The sequence below is a fragment of the Typopeltis vanoorti genome, chromosome 23, assembly GCF_054136105.1.
Source record: "Typopeltis vanoorti isolate ZY-2024b chromosome 23, IOZ_Tvanoo_1.0, whole genome shotgun sequence".
In the NCBI taxonomy this organism is placed as follows: domain Eukaryota; kingdom Metazoa; phylum Arthropoda; class Arachnida; order Uropygi; family Thelyphonidae; genus Typopeltis; species Typopeltis vanoorti.
The window spans coordinates 49,675,032-49,697,280 of NC_143571.1; the positions used below are offsets into that span (position 1 = coordinate 49,675,032).

At 31.6% G+C, this 22,249-nt stretch overlaps 1 protein-coding gene across 1 annotated transcript in view; it reads right to left on the reverse strand.

Moving 5' to 3' along the window:
- Positions 1 to 873: 873 nt before the first annotated feature.
- The window catches only part of LOC150093839 (uncharacterized), a 60,061-nt gene continuing 38,685 nt past the window's right edge, over positions 874 to 22,249 (reverse strand). The window contains exons 4-6 of the mRNA XM_090413069.1: positions 5,234 to 5,439; positions 2,236 to 2,418; positions 874 to 1,195 (exon numbers count right to left, since the gene is read on the reverse strand). Of these exons, the coding sequence (XP_090269195.1) occupies positions 1,036 to 1,195; positions 2,236 to 2,418; positions 5,234 to 5,439 (549 nt within the window). The 3' untranslated portion in view covers positions 874 to 1,035. The remainder of the gene's footprint in view (positions 1,196 to 2,235; positions 2,419 to 5,233; positions 5,440 to 22,249) is intronic.

Sequence of the window (22,249 nt, forward strand, 5' to 3'; positions counted from 1 at the left end):
TATTGTTTTCTTGAAGATTTTAAGATATTGCTCTCTGAAGAATATAGCTAATTATATTTTATTGGTTATCTACTCAATAACAAGAATTTGCTTTCAATTTAGCGTACAAAGTATTAGAATGAGGATATTCGTTGCGTTAATAGCATTTACCAGTATATAACGCATATCGTAACTAGATATCTGTTGGCAGTGATGGATTATTATGAAAGTATATAGAGAATATGAATAAAGACACTTATAGAAACATATATTTGACTTTCTCAATATCTTTGATAGAAGCCATTCAAATTCGGCCGTCAATCGTGCTTTTTTTTTTTTTTTTTTTCAAGACCAGCTCTTTTTTTTTTTTTTTTCATTTGATATAGTATTAGTATACAGTTTAGGACAAGCCCTTGTCTCAACAAAGAAAACCCCCTAATGTAGGGTGTCGGTCCAAATATTCCAGGTCCACTGAAGTTGCTGATAGCAACATGTGCAGTACATGTTAATATTTGATCATTTATTTTTATAAACACAACCCTCATAATCAATGATATCTATCCTTGAACTGCTTAATTTTAAACATTTTCATTTGTTCCGTACGAATTTCACCTATTGACGAAGTACAAATCTAATGATTAAATTATAATTCAATCTACGATCGCCCATTTCAATAGGCTTAACCTAATGTATTGCCTGCATATACAACTAATGCGAGACAATACACATTCATTGCAGCATGGCTTATGTCACAAAAGTCTGACTGCGGTGAACATCGGCTACTATGCAAGCATATTACGCTGAACGAAACATCATACAAACGTTGAACGAAACACATATAACAGGGAAAAAACAATAGAGAGATCGTAGCTAATGGGATTTGAATTACTAATTTTTAGGCCAACGAAGAGGTACATATTTTGGCACGTTGACTCTCAGCTGTATATGCAAATTCTCTGCAAGCACGCAAGCGTTATGCACTTACTTCTCCAGCTAAGAAAAGCCCCTTGAGAGCAATCTGTATCACCTATTTTTTTTTTTTTTCATTCTGCATGTCTAAGGATCTTTAATGTCATCAAATGAGACAGGACGAATCTTCATTTCCGAGGTACGCAACGAATAGTCACCTCTCCAGCGTTCCCAAATGATACCTTGGAAGTAACCATTGTCTGTTGGATCAGTATGGTAAGGACCATTAAGGTTCGCTTCGAAACATCTGTAAAGAAAAATAAAGTCATGTATTGCTGAATTTATATAAGAGCAACAAAAAACATTTTGAAGAATACTGTACAAATTTAAAACAAACTCTTCATCATGTTAACCATGAATGTGTCGAACTGCAATCTGGACTCGCATAATGCAGTACATAAAAAGTTAATATTAAGTACATGTAATCATCTCATCCGGAAGAGAATTAGATAGATTCAGTAGGACTAGGACTATGTTGTAGGAATTAACAGCGTCAGGGGTGAGTGTCAATAAAGCGTGTTTTTTTTTTTCAGCTTCGAAAACATCTAAAATAGTCTTACATAAAAATCATTTCTATCTGTCGATCTAAGGCATCCTATGATGCTCGACTTCTTTTATAAATAGTAACATTCTGGCCTTGTTAACTTACAATAACAGAGAAAATCAAGAAACACCAGTTTTCTTGTTAGCAATATATGGCGAATACTGTGGTAAAGAATATTTATCTGTTTACCAGGAACAAAGCTGAACTATTTTATGAAAGCTAACGTCCGAGCGAAAATTACTGATACTACAAGAAAGGAAAATTCGTGTGAATTTCTCTGCCAGTTCCTTGTACAAACTGGTTCTCTTAAACTCTCCTACCTCGCCTCTTTTTCCTGAATCTCTGGACACTCTTTCTGCATTTCCAATTAGATCAGTAGGTCAATGGTCTTTCCCACTCAAGTCCATTGACCATATGTTTTACCGATGCACAACAGAGCAGTATTTGCCATTTTAAAATGTAACAAAAGTCGCGATCCACTTCATGAAGTACATGTGAAGTTCAGTGCAGTCTAAAAATGCCCAGTAGAGTCTATTCAGTTAGATAGAGGGGGGGGGAGAAATAACCTTCGCTTGTCTCTTGATTTGAAGCTCTTTGTAATAATCAATAGATATTGTTCTTTCCAACAATTTATTGCCTATAAAACAACAGTGCCAATACCGATATCATCAATGGTTGCTTTGATGTAAAATTAAAATAAAGTTTGTTTATAAAATAGTGTTAAAAAGTGTTTGAAAATTTACCTATAATACCACCATCCTCCTTTGAATGTGTCTGCACAGTTGCAGCAGGATGCTACCTCGTCGTTGTCTCTGTCAACCGTTGAGAAGAACTTCCCATCATGAAGACTAAGAGAATCTGTGGCATTCCCATAGTAACCTCCAACACTAAGTTTATACTGTTCGCTTTCTCCTTCAACTCGAAATCTGCATAATTCATACGCAGTAAAATGGTAAAAATAGAAGATCAAAACAAAATATTGATAATTCCATATATCATTTAATATTATGAATGATATTAATTATTTACAAATGACATCAAGAAAACAGAAATGAAATTAATAATTAACTAAGAAATAACAGAGTTAAATAACGCAGTAGGTTTTGCCACAATTACAGAAATCGCCATTGCGATACCAAACGATATTCAACTTTAACGTCAACAGCGCCCTCATACTATTTTCCCAGCAATTTTCGAAAAATAGCATGCGGGCGCTGTGTAGAGAGTTTCTTTCAGTTAAAATGCTTGAAACAAACATTCTAAATCACTTCCGGTGACGTGATAGAAAAGAATGTCACTTTGCTTAGAAAATTAGACTAAAATGGAAATTTCTGTTTGTTTTTGTTGTTTGTTTTTTGTCAGTATTATCTTTTCAAACGTTCGAAGCACAGAAAAGTCAGTTCTGTAGCTTACCGCTTATTCACTTGTGACACTTTTTTTTTGTTTAAATAAATAAAGAACTTTCAACATTTGACATGGAGTTGCTAATTATATACGGAAGGAAAGGAGAATTAAAAAAACTGCATTTGATGTCTGACAGGACAAGACACGATGAAAAAAATATATATGCTTTAAACCAGTGATCAATTATTTAGACTTCTCTTCCTGTTTCCGGTTACTTTTTTTTCTCCTTCGGGTTATGAAGTGTTCTGTATAACAGAAAGGAAGTGGCTACTGGATATCTATGGGCACTACACGTGGTTCTACTGTGGCATGACCCAGTTATTTCCTGTTCTGGATAGAAAGAAAACAAACGAAATGTACGCAAAGTTGTGTAAACTTAAATCCACTTAAAGAGTTGCTCTGATGTGAACGGCTTTTTTAGCATTCTATATTTGACATCTCTCTCTTTCCCTCTCTCTCTCCCCCCCTCCCCCTCTCTCTCCCCCCCCTATCCCCCCCTCTCTCTCTCTCTCTCCCCATCTTCTCTTTAAAAAAAAAAAGCAATATGATGTATATAGTAAATTTTAAGGATTTTAAATTATAGATAAATATCAGTGAAATTCAAGAATAAAAATAAAATAAAATCTAATCCTAATAGGAGTGGCAGTCTTTTTTTTTTTAACTTTAACATTATATAAAGGTCTTCGCCTCTCAACATCGACGTACATGACATCTGTATGGCGGATTAGATTAAAGGAATTCCTAAATTCTAATTCGTATTTATTCATATGCACTTATGTGTTCTGTGTTCGATTTGACGGAGTTTTGGAATTTAAAAAAAAAAAAAAAAAGTTTCTTCAGGAAAAATTAATTCATTGTGCTTGCTGCAAAGCTGGACTAACTTTGAAATGGACTGGAGAAAAAAAAAAGGGGCGGAGGACTACTAAAAGTTTCTCTACTATCGAATTAACGTATTACTTCTACGTAAGCGTAAGTCTATGACATTTTTATGCCATTTTGAGAATTGAATTTACGTTATGTAAATAAAAGAAAAAAACTGCAATAATAAATGTTTGTTTTCTTATACGGTATTGGAAACAGTGAAGGTACCGAATGAAAATTTTCTACGACAAAAAAAAAACGGATATTTTTTTTGTCGTAGAAAAATAGAAAAAAATATCCGCGATTAATATCCAGAGGAAGAAATTAAAAAATCATCGGCGCCCAGAAGTTACTTCACTGCGGGCGTCATTAGGGTTAGTGAAAACTTGATTTAGGATCATGTAAAGTAGCAGTTAATACTGATTGATTTTAATAAAGATTGCAATTGCTAGACAACTTTTTTTCTCAAAATCTTACGTATTAACTTGAATCAAAACAAACCGAAAGAGAATACTCGTGAAGATTTTTGCCTGAGAACGAAGTTAAAACAAGAAAGAAGACTAAATATAAAATCAAGTGAAATTCCAGTCAGATCAAAACTTAAATAAAATACTAGAATACACTTAAAAGTAAAAATTACTCAATTCAATGGACAAACGCAATTAAAACTATTTCTTTGATCATTATATATTTACATGATGAAGCGTCACCTGTGTACAGTTTAGTGAATAAATAATGGAGAGTTTTCCTTTCAAAAATTTGGATAAATTTATTATTGGTATTCCATCCAACTTCAATAAATGCGCAGCATAACAGCTATATATTTTTATGTATACCTATAGTACATCAGTATCGTTTGTGGGCTAAGAGGTTTCGTTCTTTTTTTTTTTTTTTTTTTTCAAATTTATCTAGCACCTAAAGACAATCACATGCATCAATGCTCAGATCTGGATTCGAACCAGGAGCCTGTTGGTCGGAGAGTGGACAAGCTAACTTCTGAGCCAATGAGACCGGCATTTAGCATATTATTATTATTATTATTATTATTATTATTATTATTATTATTATTATTATTCGTGACACCTCCAAGGAGTCCCGAAGACTCATCGCAGGAGGACACCCACTGTACAACTCTCGTCTCCACCACTACACCGATCCTCTACTACCAATCATTTACATTAGCGCCATCCACAGCTAGTATTTTTTGCCTGTAATTTTTTTTGTATGATTTTTTTCTAAACGATTGTAATATATGTCGTTATTTTTAATGAAAATATTCAGTAGAGAGAGAGAGAGAGAGAGAGAGAGAGAGAGAGAGAGAGAGAGAGAGAGAGAGGAGATTTCATAAGCGGAAGGGTAAGAGAAGTGTTTCTTGCCTCTCTTCATTGAAAGGTAAACCACTGCAATAAAACAATTAATCATAGAATATTAAATTTCGACGATAGATGTCGCTACTAACATGAACTCCCTACTTACCTCGAATATTCTGCATATGCTTTATTTCCTTCGAAATCTTCGAGATCTACGCGTAGTTTAACATCTTCTTGAGTGCTCATTAACGATATTTTCTCGTTTCCGAGCCAGAATTCCTGCAAAAAATCGCCAAATCCTTTCTTGTAGTTGTCCCAATCCTGAGTAAAATTTTGTCGTGGTTCTCCATAATCCCCTCGCCTTTGAATCACCTATGATCGAATAAATGATTTAGAATAAGAACATTTGGAAAATATTCGGTAACTATGGAAAAAAATATGAAGCTCGATGAACATCGAGTATCCAACAAAACTTCTGCGTATTTGATCTTCATTAAGAACAAAGCGTTATTCAATGTTCATATAATGTGCAGCTGATTTCAATCGGCTTATTCATGTAATACATTAATGCTGATATTCTTTCATATCTGTACTATAATATTACATGTACAATAACATTATACTATCTAAAGTCCATTTAGATAATATAATATTAATATAATTTTATTTATTGTTGAAAAAAATCTTAATATAATTTCTGGTAAATTATAGTATGCTGTAATAACAATGAAAAATTTTCCACGATTTTTAATCTGCACTTTGTTTTAATTTATTAATATACCCCTTTCTTTTTTCGGGGTTTTCTGATTATTCAAAGATAAATAATAATAATAATAATAATAATAATTTTTAAATATGTATTTATTTATCGATTGCTAAAATATTTATACATACAATAAACATCTTGTGTGATATTGCACCTTATAATTTTACAGAGTTTAGCACTAAGTGCGCCAATTCCTACATTGGATTTCAATTAAAAATTTTACTAATACTTTTTGCCTTTATATTATGTTTTTTCCAACACATGTTCTTCTAATATTAACAATGACGATTATACAGAATTTTTTGTATATTTTTTTATTTTTTTATTTTATTTTTATTTTTATTTTTAAGTTTGAGAAAGAGTGATTATACATACGGATTTCTGCATTTGCTTATAAGGATCACTTGTAGATGAGTGAGGAAAGTTAATCCCACCTACTTCGAAGCTTGGGTTAGCTTTTATGAAGAGTAATATTTTTTAGAAGATAATAATAATAATAATAATAATAATAATAATAATAATAATAATAATAATAATAATAATAATAATAATAATAATAATCAGCTAACGCCTATGTTGTTCCCGTATAGGGAGTAGGCAGGGCCATTTACCCTATCTAAGACTGAGTGGGCAGTTCAATCTTTTTTATTATTATTATTATTATCATTATTTCTCAGATAAATTACATACATTATATGAAGACAATTATGCATAACAAATACTTTCTTGTACTTAAAGTCTTTTTTTAAATAATAATAATAACAATAACTGTTTACAACATATATTATTATAATATTCATAATGATGATTATTACAGTTGTTTCTTTTACAATTTTACACTTTATATATACAATATCAATGGATATAATCACTCTATATTGCATACTTTTGTTACAGTTATTACATATATTTGATTACATATGATACATTACTTACATTTGTTTACATATGATACATTACTTACATTTGTTTACATATGATACATTACTTATATTTGTATACATATGATACTTACTTTACATACATTTGTTTACATATAATACATACATTAAATACTTTGGTTTAAATGTGACACGTACATTACATGCACTTGGTTACTTATGATACATCTTGGATGAGAACTAATTTCTCTGCTTTCATCCTCGAAGCTTATCTGAGGATGACACCAGTTGGTTATTATTTATTGTTTTTTTTTTTCTCCTGTGTTGGGAACCTACGAAATCTATGATTGAGAAATTCGTGCACGCGCGCACGCACGCACGCACACGCACACGCACACGCACGCACACACACACACACACACACACACACACACACACACACACACACACACACACACACACACACACACACACACACACACACACACACACACAATAACTTGGAATGTATTGATTCGTTGCTGAACTGGAAGCCTGAACGAATATATTGTGTTTCATTAAGTTTTTATGGTATTTTGGATGCGTGTTTTTTGTTCGTAGTATGTCCTTAGAGCTCTTTTCAGGCTATTGTAGTTTGTAAGATTTCTGTATTCAAAAGGTAATTTGTTTATCGTGTCTGGAATGTAAAAGTTTCGCGTGGCCTTTCTGGAGTGATTATTGTATTTATATGTGATATAATTAGTAGTCTGAGGTCTTGTTATACGGTATGTATTTCTGACTGTCCTGTAGTTGGTATCGAAATAATGTTTCAGCACAGCTGCATAGTGACATAAATGTTTTGCTGTCAGTATTTTGTGTTCTGACATTGCAATGTTTATAAGGTCGTGATTTTCTCTTTGTTCCCAAAAGATCAGTTTTATCATTTTGTACTGTAGCGACATTAATCTATTTAATTTGTAGGGTGCACAGAAAGCATACGTTGTTATAGCGTATCTTAGTATATTTTGGCATAGTGCTTTGTATATTAGTGTTTTTAGACGTATGGGAACTATGTCTTTTAACCTGTAGAGTTTGCCACTTATTGTTCGGAGTTTGTTGTGTAGATGGTTTATGTGGCTATTCCAGTTCATATCTGCATCGAAGTAAATTCCAAGTAAATTCTCATAATAATAATAATAATAATAATAATTTTTTTTTTAAGTTTGAGAAAGCGTGATTATACATACAAATTTCTGCATTTGCTTATTACTTGTAGATGAGTGAGGCAAGTTAATCCGAAGCTTTGGTTAGCTTTTATGAAGAGAGTGGGATTTAGCCTTCACTATTTGTGTTGTTGCTACTGTTTATGTCTATTAATAATAATAATAATAATAATATTTATTTTTTTTATGATATGATAACATTTTTATTGATTTTCTAAAATTTTTTACACATACAATAAACATCTTGAGTGAGATTGCAACTTATAATTTTACAGAATTCAGCACAAAGTGCTACTTTTCTACATTGGATTTCAATTAAAATTTTTATAAATACTTTTTTGTTTTTATATTATGTATTTACAACACACGTTCTTCTAATATTTACAATAAAGATTATACAGAATTTTTGAATATAGAATATACATAATAATAATAATAATAATAATAATAATAATATTTTTTATTTTTTTATTTTTTTTATATAATAATAATAATAATAATAATTTATTTATTTATTTTATTTATTTTTTTATGTCTCAGATAAATTGCATACATAGATGCTGTAATAATTATATAATATATATAATATTTATAACACATTGCAACTGTGAATAACAGAGCTTATCTGAGGAAGATAATAGATGATAGATGGTGGTGGTTTCATGGTTATGTTCCTATACTGGTGACAAGCCAAGTGTTGATTTTACTGTTTGTTGGTACGTGCTTGGAAGACTTCGACTGCTATTACAGTTTAACTTTTGTGTGTGTGTGCAAATAGGGTTGGATTTAGACATGGTGTGTTTGTTTCTTTGTGTTCTTGTAGTGATGGTTTTTGAGAGGGGGTTTGTCATAGGTTTGTGGGGGGGGGGGGAGAAAAACAGGAATTGCTCTAATTTTTATTCTCGCTATAATATTTATACAGCGCCTGTTTCAGCTTTCTGTATGTTCCTAGGTTTCTGTCGTCTAACGGCAGTTTGTTTATCATGTCAGGTACGTAGAAGTTTCGAGTGCTTTGCCGTATTGATTGTTGTACTTATATGTTATGTAGTTTGTTGACTGTAGTCTTGTTATCTGATATGTTGTACTGGTTACTCTATATGTTGGGCTGTAGTAGTTTTAACATGACTGTGTAGTGGCATAAGTGTTTCACCTTAAATATTTTGTGTTTTGTCCATGCTTCCTGCATAAGAGTGGGTTGTTCCCAGACTATCAGTTTTACCATTTTATCTTGCAACCATTGTAACCTATTAAGTCTGTAGTCTGCGCAGAATGTGTATGATGTGATTGCGTATCTTAAAATGTTTTCACATAATGCTTTATAGATTAGTATTTTTATGTGGGTTGGGGCAATGTCTTTTAATCTGTATAGTTTGCTTGCTATTATCCTAAGCTTGATATGTAGATAGTTTGTATGGCTATTCCAACTTTGATCAGCATCGAAGTGATGTCCGAGATAGCGTGTTGTTTTTACCTGTGTCATGGTTGTGATTTTAGGTTCTGCGCTTTGTGTATAGGAGGATGAATTTAGCTTTGTTTTTCCTGGGTTTATATATATATATATATATATATATATATATATATATATATATATGGCGTTTTCGGTTAACCAGTTACTGATTTGGTTGATGTCGTGTTGCATATTTGTGTAAGCGATATTTGCATTGTTGTGAATGGATACTATGGCCGTGTCGTCTGCGTACTGGAAGATTCTACTTTTTAGGGGGAGTTGGCTTATATCGTGTGTGTGCATATGTGAAATAGAATGGGAGATAGGACAGCTCCTTGCGGTACTCCACAGGTTACATGTACCTCTTTGCTGTATGCTGATCCTATACGTGTGGTGTGCTTTCTGTTTTTCGTGTATACTTTAAACCACTGGAGTAGACGACCTCCAATTCCGTTATGGGTTAGTTTCGTTAACAAGGTTTTGTGTGTTAGTGTGTTGCTTTTGTTAGGTCAATGAATACCACTAATATTATTCTGTTTTTATCCAATGCAGCGTTTATTAGATCTGTGAAATCTTACAGGAGTGTTGCTGTTCCTTTATTTTTTTGAAAACCATATTGTGTCTTGGGTATAATTCGAAATTTTTCAACGTATGTGGAGAGTTTCTGATGCACGATGCGATCCATGATTTGGTTGATTACAGAGAGAGCGTGGCGATGGGTCTGTAATTACTTATAATGTTTCTTTTTCCCTGTTTGTGTATAGGTGTGATTAATGCAGTCTTCAGTGTTTCAGGTATGTGTCCCGTTTCGAAGATTTTATTTAACAGTTTTTGTATAACTGGAAGTAGGTCGGTTGAGTGTTTCTTGATGTCTTTTGGTCTGATTCCGTCTATCCCTGGTCCTTCGTTAGGGTTAATTTGTTGAATTGCCAGAGATAGTTCTTCTTTTGTTACTGTGGGGAACCACATCGACTGGGTTGCTCGTGGACCTAGTGGAGAATGTTCGTTTGTGTGAGGAAAGGTTGTTTCTTGTAGTTTTTGGACAGAGTTCACGAAGTGCTGATTAAAGTTGTTTGCCAACTGTTTGAGGGATTTGGGGTCGCAGGCAAAGCTGTGTTTTATTGTTTCCGAGGCAGTGGTTCTGTGTATAATGTCCAGCATTTCATTAATCAGGTGGCAGGTTTCCTTTATGTCATTCTGAGCTGTTGTTAATTTGTTGCTGTAATAGTTTCTTTTTGCCGTTCGAATCTGGGTTGTTAGGAGATTCCGTTTTCTTTTGTATTCAGCTTTTAAAGCAATATTGTTCGGTTACTTCTTAAGTTGTTTCCATAGGGCATCTTTTCTTTATATGTCTGTTAGTATGTTGTCTGTTATCCATGGATTTTGTTTCGTTTGGGGGCGTATTTTTATTTTTGTTAATGCTTTGTTATATATTTTGTTAAATGCAAGTTTAATATTATTATATACAGCTTCAGCAGCGTCTAAAGATACTATCTGCATCCAGTCTGTTTTTCTGATTTCATCGTTTACTATTGTTTCATTTAGAATGCTATAATACTGTTTTGTAGTCTCAGTGATTTTTATGGGTTCTGGTTCAGTGTATAACTGTAATGCTGTGAAATAATGGTCTGCTAGTTTGCATGTTATGACGGCTGCTGTGTGGCTGTTTGGAGGGGCCCTTATATTTATATGATCAATGCAGGATGAGGTTGTGTTTCCGACTATCTCTTCTCGTGTATACGACTGTATGGATGTTGTTATGTTATATGCCGATAATAGGTCTAGGTATTGGTCTGTGTTGTTATTTATGTTCCTAATGTTTATATTAATGTCTCCTATTATTATCAAGTTTTCTGAGGTACCTACTTCTGTGGCTGAAAGCCATCTGTTTAGTTCTTCTAGGAATTTTGTGGTGCTTAAGTTGGGTGGTCTGTATATTGCGTTTAATATCAGGGAGTTTTCTTGTTTGATGTTTTTAATTTAGATGCATATGTTTTCTGCGTATTCTAATTTATAGTTTATTTCTGTTACTTCTAGTTTATGTTTGGTAAATATTATTATACCACCGCCTTGTTTGTCTGCAGTGTTTGTGTTGTTGAAAGTGTGGCATTTGGTATGTAGATGCCTCTTCGTTTGTCGTAGATACTTCGGTCAGTATTAAAATGTCTATATCGTGTATATCTTCCTTCAGATAAGCTTGCAGAGTCAGCCAATATTTTTGAATGCTTCTGATGTTGATGTGGAGAATAGATAGTCCTTTTTTGGGGATTGTCACTTGTTTCCATTCTGATATTGATTTCAGAATGTGGCAATTATAATGTTCCTGGGTGATTACGTCTGCTTGATGGTCTGCATTCATGTTGGTTGGTGTGCTGTTCTTTCTTTTCGAGTTGTCAATATTCCTTTCAATGTGGCAGCCTGTTGAGGTCGTCTACGGATTTTATTTCGATTGGTTTTGCGTCTTGTGTCTTTCTAAGGAATATTTTGCTGTCTCTTATCCATATAAATTGGCAATTGTTTTCTGTGTTTACTTTCCTTGCTTGGTAGAATATTTTCTGATAATATGGCGTTAGGTATTCGGACAAGTATACTGGGGTATTGTCGTGGTCTCCTTTCAGATCCTTGACTACTGGTTTTTTAATCCTGCTAGCTTTTATAAGTGTAGTTTTTGTTGGGCTGTTGGTGAGTCGTACTACGACGGGAGAAGAACGGGTATTATTTTCTATTTTCCTTTTTTGTGGTAACCGATGCATTGACTGGATGTCTCTTGATTCAATGGGAGAGCCGATTTTTTGGCTTAGTTGTATTACGGTGTCTCTTAGATGTTCCGTAGCTATTTCTGGACCATTTATGAGGAGATCATTTTTGTGCTGCTGTTGGTTTGAGAGTTCGTACTGTTGCTTTAAAGAGTTTAGTTCTTGCCGTAGTTCCGTTGTCTCTTTAATTATATGATGCTGTCTTTCCGTTAGCTCTTTAATGCAGTTTTTAATTTCTCTAACGGTCTGTAATACACCTTCTACCGAGTTATTGTTAAATTTAATAAATTCATCATATTGGTTGAATTTTTCTGTAATTTGTGTGGTATGTGTTTTAAATAGTTCAACAAAATAGATTACAAAACAGTCTTTTAGGTTTTGTAATCTATTTTCAAGTAATGCATTTAAAGATGGCTCACCTGGGTTTCCGTTGTTGTTTTCTTTGTTTTTAATTCCCTCTGTTGTTGATAGCTGTTTACTGCCTGCGGTTGTTTTCTGCATGTGCTGTTTTCCGCCTACGGTCGAAGACGACATTCCTTTGTCGTTTCTCTGCAATGGGGACACTTCCACTCGTCACGATTCTTGTTTGATTTTATAAATAATAATAATATTATTATTCTATATGGACAAAACATATAGAATACCTACACACCAAACTTCGGATCATCGCAGTAAAACTCTTCCAAGTTAAAGACATTATTCCACCCAACATAAACAAAACTCCTATATCGCGGTATCTGCGAATCCCTACTCAGATACGGAATAACAGTCTATGCAAATACATCAAACAGCCACCTAACAAAATTAGAAACACTACACAGGAAAATCGTGTCAGCAGTGATCTGGACACCTTACACGCAACAACCAATATCCGACAAGCACATGGCGATACACAGAATTCTGAGCATTAAAAACCTGAAACACTACATGACATTAACAAGGAATTACTTCAACATCACCTATCGAAACAACAGAGATACATATCGTATAACACGACCTACAACAACTCTTTACATCTCCACACCCTTCAACAACTCATACGGTTCTTTTGTGAGATCACATCAGATACCCACGCAACTCAACATCCTACCAAGAAAGTTAAAACACGTAGATAACTACAGAACCTTAAAAAACGAACTCTGGAAAATATACCAACAAAGTTAAGAAACCATAAACACTAATATACAAATCACAAATCACTAGCATCCAATGCCTACACCCCATACATAAACAGTAGCAACAACACAAATAGTGAAGGCTAAATCCCACTCTCTTCATAAAAGCTAACCCAAGCTTGGAAGTAGGTGGGATTAACTTGCGTCACTCATCTACAAGTAATCCTTATAAGCAAATACAGAAATTTGTATGTATAATCACTGTTTCTCAAACTTTAAAAATATATATATAAATAAAATAAAAAATAAAAAATTATACAAAAAATTCTTTATAATCGTCATTGTTAATATTAGAAGAACATGTGTTGTAAAAACATAATATAAAGGCAAAAAGTATTATTAAAATTTTTAATTGAAATCCAATGTAGGAATTGGCGCACTTAGTGCTAAACTCTGTAAAATTATAAGGTGCAATATCACACAAGATGTTTATTGTATGTATAAATATTTTAGCAATCAATAAAAAAATAAATATATATATCACATCTAATGTCCACGCTACTCAACAACCTATCACAAAATTTAAAACGCATAGACAATTAAAACGCGAACTGTGGAAGCTATACCAACACAATTAATATAGCACTCACACCTATTTTTCACTTCACAAGCCACCAGAATCCAACGCAACGCCTGCTTTCCACCCATAAAAATATCAAACATGAATAGTGTATGCCGATCCCACTCTCTTCATAAAAGAGAATTATGCTTCGAGGTAGGTGGGATTATCATGGCTTAACCAAATAATCCTCATTAGCCAATCGCTACAATTAACTTCAAAGTCACAATGCCTTAACCAATAATAATAAGGATAATAATAATAATAATTATTGTTATTATTATTATTATTATATAACTGAAAAAATAATATGTGAATAGTCTAAATGTAAATGGCTGTAATAAAGATAACACTTTGTCCAATAAAAAAGAGAAATTTTATTTTATATATTATATTATTATAAAATCTTACATAATAGCAGTTTAAAAGATAGATACGTTCGGAATTTAATTTAACTCATAAATGATATCAACTACCTTGTGTAACTGTGAACTATATTTGCAAACGAATACTATGATCGTTATTATTGTCTCACATGAATTTCCACATTATGCAATTATAAAGATATTGAAAGTGAAACGTGTAACGTAAGAAATTATAGCACTGTTGGCTAAATATTAAAAAATATATGTCATTCTCTGAGAGGTAATGATAAGTGAAAGTAAAGTGATGTACCGAATTGTTCACATGGTTAATATAGAATTGTCAAGTTGTAAAATTGTAGTCTCATTGTCTTTTTGTACAATGGATTTTTTATTTTATTTTTTTAAATTTTAATTATTATTGTGAAAAGTGAAATGAATGCGTATAGCATTATCTATTGCATGTTAATAGAAAGTAATTGTTAATGTGAATTGTGAATAAAAATGAATTGTAAAATTAAAATGTAAATGACAAAATACCAAAATATCTGTTGAACTATTTTAATATAAAACTGAAAGTGTAAATTGTTAAAAAAATATATTATTATTATTATTATTATTATTATTATTATTATTATTATTATTATTATTATATTTATTATAATAATACTACATTATTATATTATATTATACATTATATTATTATAATACTACGAACAAGAAACACGCACCCAAAATACCATACAAACTTAGTGAAACACAATATATTCGCTCAGGCTTCCAGTTCAGCGACGCATCAGTACATTCCAATTTATTGTGTGTGGGGGGGAGGGAGGTGCGCGTGTGTGCGTGCGTGCGTGCGTGCGTGTGCGTGTGAGTGCGCGTGCACGAATTTCTCAATCATAGATTCCGTAGCATCCCAACACAGCAAAAAAAAAAAAAAAAAACATAATAACCAACTGGTGTCATCCTCAGATAAGCTTACATTTAAGCTTCGAGGATGAAAGGAAAAAAAATTAGTTCTCATCCAAGATGTATCATATGTAACCAAATGCATGTAATGTACGTATCACAAGAAAACCAATGTATGTATTATATGTAAACCAATTTACGTAATGTAAATATCACATGTAAACAAATGTAAGTAATGTATCATATGTAAACAAATGAATGTAATGTATATAATAATTGTAACAAATGTATGTAATGTAAAAAAAAATATTTTAAAAGTAAATAATTTATTATTTTAAATAATAAATAATTGTGAAAATAAGGACACATAATATTCAGATTGCATATGTGTAAATACTGTTGTATAATCACACCTTTTCAAACTTGAAAAAAAAAATAGTAAACCACAACATGTAATATTATACAACTTATGTAACTCTGAACAATATAATTGTAAATTATTATTATGATTGTTATATAAAAAAAACTGTTATCATCATTACTATTTAAATCTCATTATATGTAGCACAAAGTGCTTAACCTTGTAAAATAATATACTGAATAGATGATCATTGTACATATGTAATTATGTATGTACATTGTACATTGTACATATGTACATATTAGAAAGAACAATAAAAAAAAATCAGAAAAAAAAATCATGTAAATATAAAAAAAAAGTAAAAATTAAAATTAAAAAAATAATAAAAGAAATCCTTTGTCTACCCATAGTGCTATTGTGCTATAGGTTTACAGCCTTTAATGTTCAGGAGTCACATTATACAAAATAACAGACCAATCATGCTAAACATTCTCAGTCATTGCTAAATTGTGTGGCCAAAATATTCAACAATGCATTGATCTGTTACCTCTCATTATAAAATAACAAATTAGAATATAAATCAGCTCACCTCCATAAATAAAATATTTACAAGTGCCTTCAATGAACTATTATAACAAGTTACTTTATTTCTTGATAAATGGCTCATAGGGATAGTTACCTTTCTGTGAAGGTCTTTTGATACTGGTGACATGGATAACCTTGCAAACTAAGTATAAAAAAAAAACCTTATAAAAACAACCTTTAGTTATGCTGTGTATGCGTATACAGCATAACACCGAATCAGTGAATGAAAGTATCTATATTGAACTCAAATGCATGGTTGAGAATTTAAATCAGCCTAAAAAATTAAAGATAACTTCTAATAAACATCATGCTTCGGAATATATTCCTGTGGCGCCATCTACTGGAATACAAAGTCTATTTTTCAAAAATGTGTCAATTTAAAATACTGAATTTAAATATTTGGATGTTTATTGGAGCTATTTAATAGTCGCGATTAATGAGGTGCATATAATCTGATGTTTTTATTCTGATATTTACCCTGATGGACGTGTATAGGATACTGTGATGGTACAATTCACTTCACGATTAACTTTACACAATTATTGGCTTCCTACCAATATATTATGTGTATTATTTATTATTTATGTATTAATTTTTGTTATTTAAGTATTTCTCCAATGTATTATTTATCCAACATTGTCAGACCTCGCATCCTGTCTTCTAGAACATTACTGACAACATTGATGAATATTAATCTTTGATACTTTTTTGTATCAAATATTTATTTGCAAGCAACATCGAGAACTACAACAATTTAAACCAAGGATTGCTGCCGCTGCGAAAAAACATTATCACACAAAGCAGATTACGTCACATGCTAGGAGAACATGTGACTTCCGGGAAACATACACTTTACATGCTCTGGCTTAGTACTGGGAGAGTCAGTGCCGCGCCGTGGGTAGGAGGCGCCCTTGTGCAAAACGTTTTTCTGCGCCCCCATAAAATAAGTTTCCATGAAAAATTTTTGCGAAAAATTTTATTTTGTTTAAAGTACAAAACAGTTTATACGCATATACAAAAATAAATTTTATTTAACAGTAGTAGAACATTGTAATCACTGAAATTCGTTAATAAGGAATTTTTAACGATAAACATTTTCAAAAATGTTTATTCCTTAATATATAAATATAACAGAATATATAATTAAACAAAAATTACTTTTATTTTAATATAAAAAGAAATATTACATAACAAAGATAATTTGGAGATATGCGTTTAACTATTTAATTAGTATAAATGTAGATTTATTTTACATATTTATCTGTCTTGCTTTAGCCGCCACAAAATTTTTAATAATATCTTTAATGTCTAATGAATCCATAATATTATTTTCAATTGATATACTGTAATTGATAAATCCTTAAGATGCTCTCCAGACATTGTTGACCGCAAATAATTTTTTATTAATTTCAGTTTTGAAAAACTTCTTTCCCCTGATGCTACGGATATTGGTAATGTTCAATAAATACGCATCACAATCGCAGTATTCGGAAACGTGTCGGTTAATTTATTTTCGTATATATAATTTAAAACATCCCGAGGAGCCGATTCTTTTTTAATAAAACATGGAAAAGTTTTTAATTCCTCAAATAAAGTCATACCATCAATATCGTCATTGTCGGAATCGTGATTGTCGCTCAGTTTTAAGTGCAAATCTTTACAATGTTTCATTAAATCTTCATCGCTCCAATCTTTTAATTTGCTAATGTCTCTTATAACTCTTAAAGTCTTCGCTATGTTGTTTTAAGAGTATGAATCTTTCTGTGACTGAAATTATTGTCGTGTCTAAAATCGCGAAGAAAAAAATTATTTTAAAATTTTGTTTAGGATCATGCGTAGTCTCATCTGATGCTTCGCAACCAAATATTTATGTTTTTGTTCTTTTGCGAATATCTGGAAAAATAGGATCAATATTAAGATCGTTTGCTACTACTTCTTTTGCAGTTCTAAGATTATTTTCAAAATATTGGTCTGTTCGGCGAGTATTTAATTCTTGTATAACATAATCAAGATTTTCTGTAATTTTTCCTATATCAAATATCGGATTCTGCATTATTTTGCTTGCAACATTTACGAGACTTAAGATGTCGTACCAAACATGAACAGAGCAAATAAATTTAAACGAATAAATCTTTGAAATTAAGTTGTCTGCCTGAACTCGAGAATCGATATCTTTAGTTTCATCTTCCGTAATATCAAAAAGAGCCTGGTAAATTTCTTTGATATTCTTTTTAAGTGGCTTTATTGCTTCTACTCTACTTTCCCACATAGTAGCAGAAAGTGGATTCAAATATCAATTTTTTTTTAGATTTAAAATTTAAAATTCTTTTCCTGTCTTGTACACCAGATAACTTCTTTGGCTTTTTTTCCGACATCTAGGAGTTAACACACTTGGTTAGAGTTTAAAATAAGAAGAGCGTTAAAAGTCGTCCTCCAAAATAAATAATAATTTCAGAAATTTCCCCTTAAACTTATTTTTTAACCCCTTAACCGACTATTATTTTTAAGGTGAATGGCCCAAGACTGACTATTTTTATTATTATTACAGAATTTGATTTTTCAGATGTTTTGAATAATAAATATGCTTACATCTTAGGTATTTTTTGAAAATTAAGATGTAGAGATATTAGCCACTGATTGATTTCTCAGTGATATTTATTTAATATTTTTTGCATTCTGGTAATTGTTTAATAATTAAGAAATTTCTAGAATATTAAAATTATTTATTAAAGAAATTAGTAAAAGGACCCCAACCCCAATGTCTTCCACCCAGAACAAGAACAAATATATAAATAAATCTCTTACTGAAAAGTATTTATTTTCTAGACGTCTACCCAACATAAGATAAAAAATCTTTTGTTTTCAAAATAAGATAATTAACTAAAATGAAACAATTTAACTGATTTTCAAACTTAGCAAAAATATAATAGACGTACTTATTTACGTGAATAATAATCCGAATTCACAAACATTTATTAACAACAATAAATATATTTTATAAAACAAAAGGCAACTGCACAGTAGCACTGTTACTGTAACACATAAAATTAAATGATGCAAAAATACACCAAAAAAGTATCAAGAAAGGGCCAATTGCAGTATGTGTAAACAAACGTAGATCATCCAAAGAATTTTATAGCTCATAAATAACCTATGTTTATTAATTTAATTCGATCCGCGTCAATCTTAGATTTTTAGCTATGGTCCCTCAGCTGATTAATATGTTTATAATTTATAAACTATTATCTTTAAAATTTTATTTGTTTATCAAAAATCCAAAAATAAGAACACAATTAAAATCAAAGTCAAAAATTGTCTAAAGTCACTTAAACACAGAATACACTTAATATAAATGTAAGTGCATATTTGGATAGACGCTATTTCGTCTATCCAAATTCGAAGCGGAATTTAAGAAAACGAACATCGTAATGTACACCTATGTTTCAGACTAAATATTTTTTGATAGATCAGTGTTTCTGAAACTTCAGATATCCTTGTACCCCCTTCTTTAATTTTCATTATCACCAAGTATCTTTTCAAAGTATCCTTATCAAAATAATAATAATAATAAAAATAAAATATATTTCATTGTAAATGTCTGTTTTATTTGAATTTAGATGTACATTTAAACCAAAAAATTATTTATTTTTAATAGAACAAAATTTATAAAGATTCTATACATTTTTACTTAATATAAAAATTTATCATCAATGAAAGGAGTGAAATTGCTTATTTCTATATTATCCGCTCTCTTTTGTGAGTTTTATAAATCCAGTCTTTAACCAATGATCATACTTAATAATTTGAAAGCTAAAAAAATTACCGTATTTACTCGACTATAACTCGCACTGTTTTCCTAAAATTAAAGGTAAAAAATCGTATGCGGGGATTTTCGGAAACTAAAGTTTTCAGAAAAAAAACTGAAAATGGGTATGACTTACCAAGAAACTTTTATTCTCCATCACTTCTTCTGTCCTCAAGAGCGGTTTCTTGTGTGCAATCAGTTATCTACCCAAATAGAGTCATCTTCTTTCCCAATTATATCAAGCAAAAATTACCAGTAATTTAAGACTTGAGATACGTAATGAACAATCCTTGACAAATTACTAATGAGCAGTGAAAGATGCGCGCGATTGTAGGCCAATAGAGAAAAAGCAGCTATTAAGATTGCATATGATTGGTGTGGTATTAACAAAAGATCGCGAGATTGAATTGAAATGCTAATTCTCTTAAACCGATTTCCATAATATCTGAAATGCTTCACTATATATTTCTTAGTTTTAACACGTTCATGACGGGGGGGGTAGTGTCAAGCAAAACCACATGTTGCACCTGCAACATGTGGTTTGCTCGAGTGTATATGGCAGTTTCTGTTGGAGGGAAGATGTGATTCATTAGTTAGTGTTTATATTCCCAGTTGTCTGTAATTGCACTATTTGTTGAGAAATATATTAGACAGTCTGAAAATGTCTGTGAACCTTATCCAGTGACATGATAAAACTAATTGGTTTTCGTATTTCTGCAGTATAATGGCTGTTGGGGATAGACTATTGTTTACTGCAGGGTGCGAGTTATCGCTCAAATGTGAAATTCGTGGCGATAGAGACTCACAATTTGAGTAGGAGAATTCATGCATAATATAATTTAATATATATATATATGATATTTTATGATGCTTTATGGGTTGTTTCCTTAAGTATCTAATAAGTGGGTTCTAAAATGTTTAGTTTTAGAATGTATGACTGTAATTTTTTTATTATCTAAACGCTGTATATTTGTAAAATATCTTGTTGCAGTAATACGGCTGAACGAGCACGTGCCCTTATTAAGCAGCGCCATGAGGCAGTCTGCCTCAATGTTACACCCTGTCGACGGTACCGGGCAAAGCACAGCGTAAGAATGAATTCACGGTCTGTCTTAAACTAACCATTTCCACTAAAAATATAATAAACAATCGAGAATATTTATAAAATTTTCGCTGAGTCGATGCTTACTCTGTGAAATAAAATCTGTGGTAATAATTGATAACGTTTCACTTCAAACAAATTATAATAAAACTGGTGATTAAGTTAAAAATTGTGTTAGATTATTAAGAATTCATAATAATTTGACTGATTTAAAATTTCATTTTTATTGCATTAACTATAATTTGTAATTGTGTAATTTATATAGTACGATATAATTCAAGAATAAGAAAATTTAATTTTGTTTTTTTTTATTATTTCCCGTGGTGAAATGGCGCCCCTATTTTCAAACGCCCTTGTGCGGCGCACAATCTGCACAATCGCACTGCTCGGCCCTGGGGAGAGTTGCAATTGTTGCCTTGCCACTACGTAGGTTAGAGTGGCAATGCAACAATATGCAGACGTAATAATTATGCAAAAGAAAATTGCAAAGAATAAATTGCAAATTGAACGTGCTAAAGAGCGTGGAGAAATTTGTACCGAACAAAATATTTTAAAATTAAAAATAAACAACTAAAGCGAGTTTATTAGGTGTCTCGCAGACGCTAAACCTCTAAGAAGAGAACAAGTGGGCAAAATTCGTACTCATAATTATCAGCTAGTTTCTTAGATGGAGAAAGACAATTAGCAAAGATACCTAAGAACTACAAAGAACACAGTAAATATTTTTCTGGACACACGCGAATATGGGAACATTCAAACCATCCGAAAGATACAAAGTTCATTTTGGATGATAGAAATGAACTCGATATTTTGATTGGAGAGATGATGTAGAATGTTTACTGATTTCTTGAGTCGACTGTAATCTTATATAATCTAATCACCAAAAAACTAAGCAGAAGTTAACCGTTGTATACACACATATATTTAATTGGAATATGGATCTATAATTGTCATTACAGGGTGTTCGGGATAAATTTGACAGTTTCGTAAGGAAAAAGAAAATCTTCTTTGTATCTATTAAATTTAATGAATTGACAAAAAAACATTACAGGCAGAGTTAATTACAATACTATCAACAAGATTTACTCAAAATAACCACCATTAGCATCGATCACAGCTTCAATTCTGCTTCGGAACCTCGAACAAGCTGATGCTACAGTCTCCCTGGGAAGGGCCGCAAAAACTGTTTTAATTTTATCCATTAACTGGGCTTTTGTATTACTAGAAGTGCGATTGGTGTCTTTTTCAACTGCGCCCCATACAAAATAA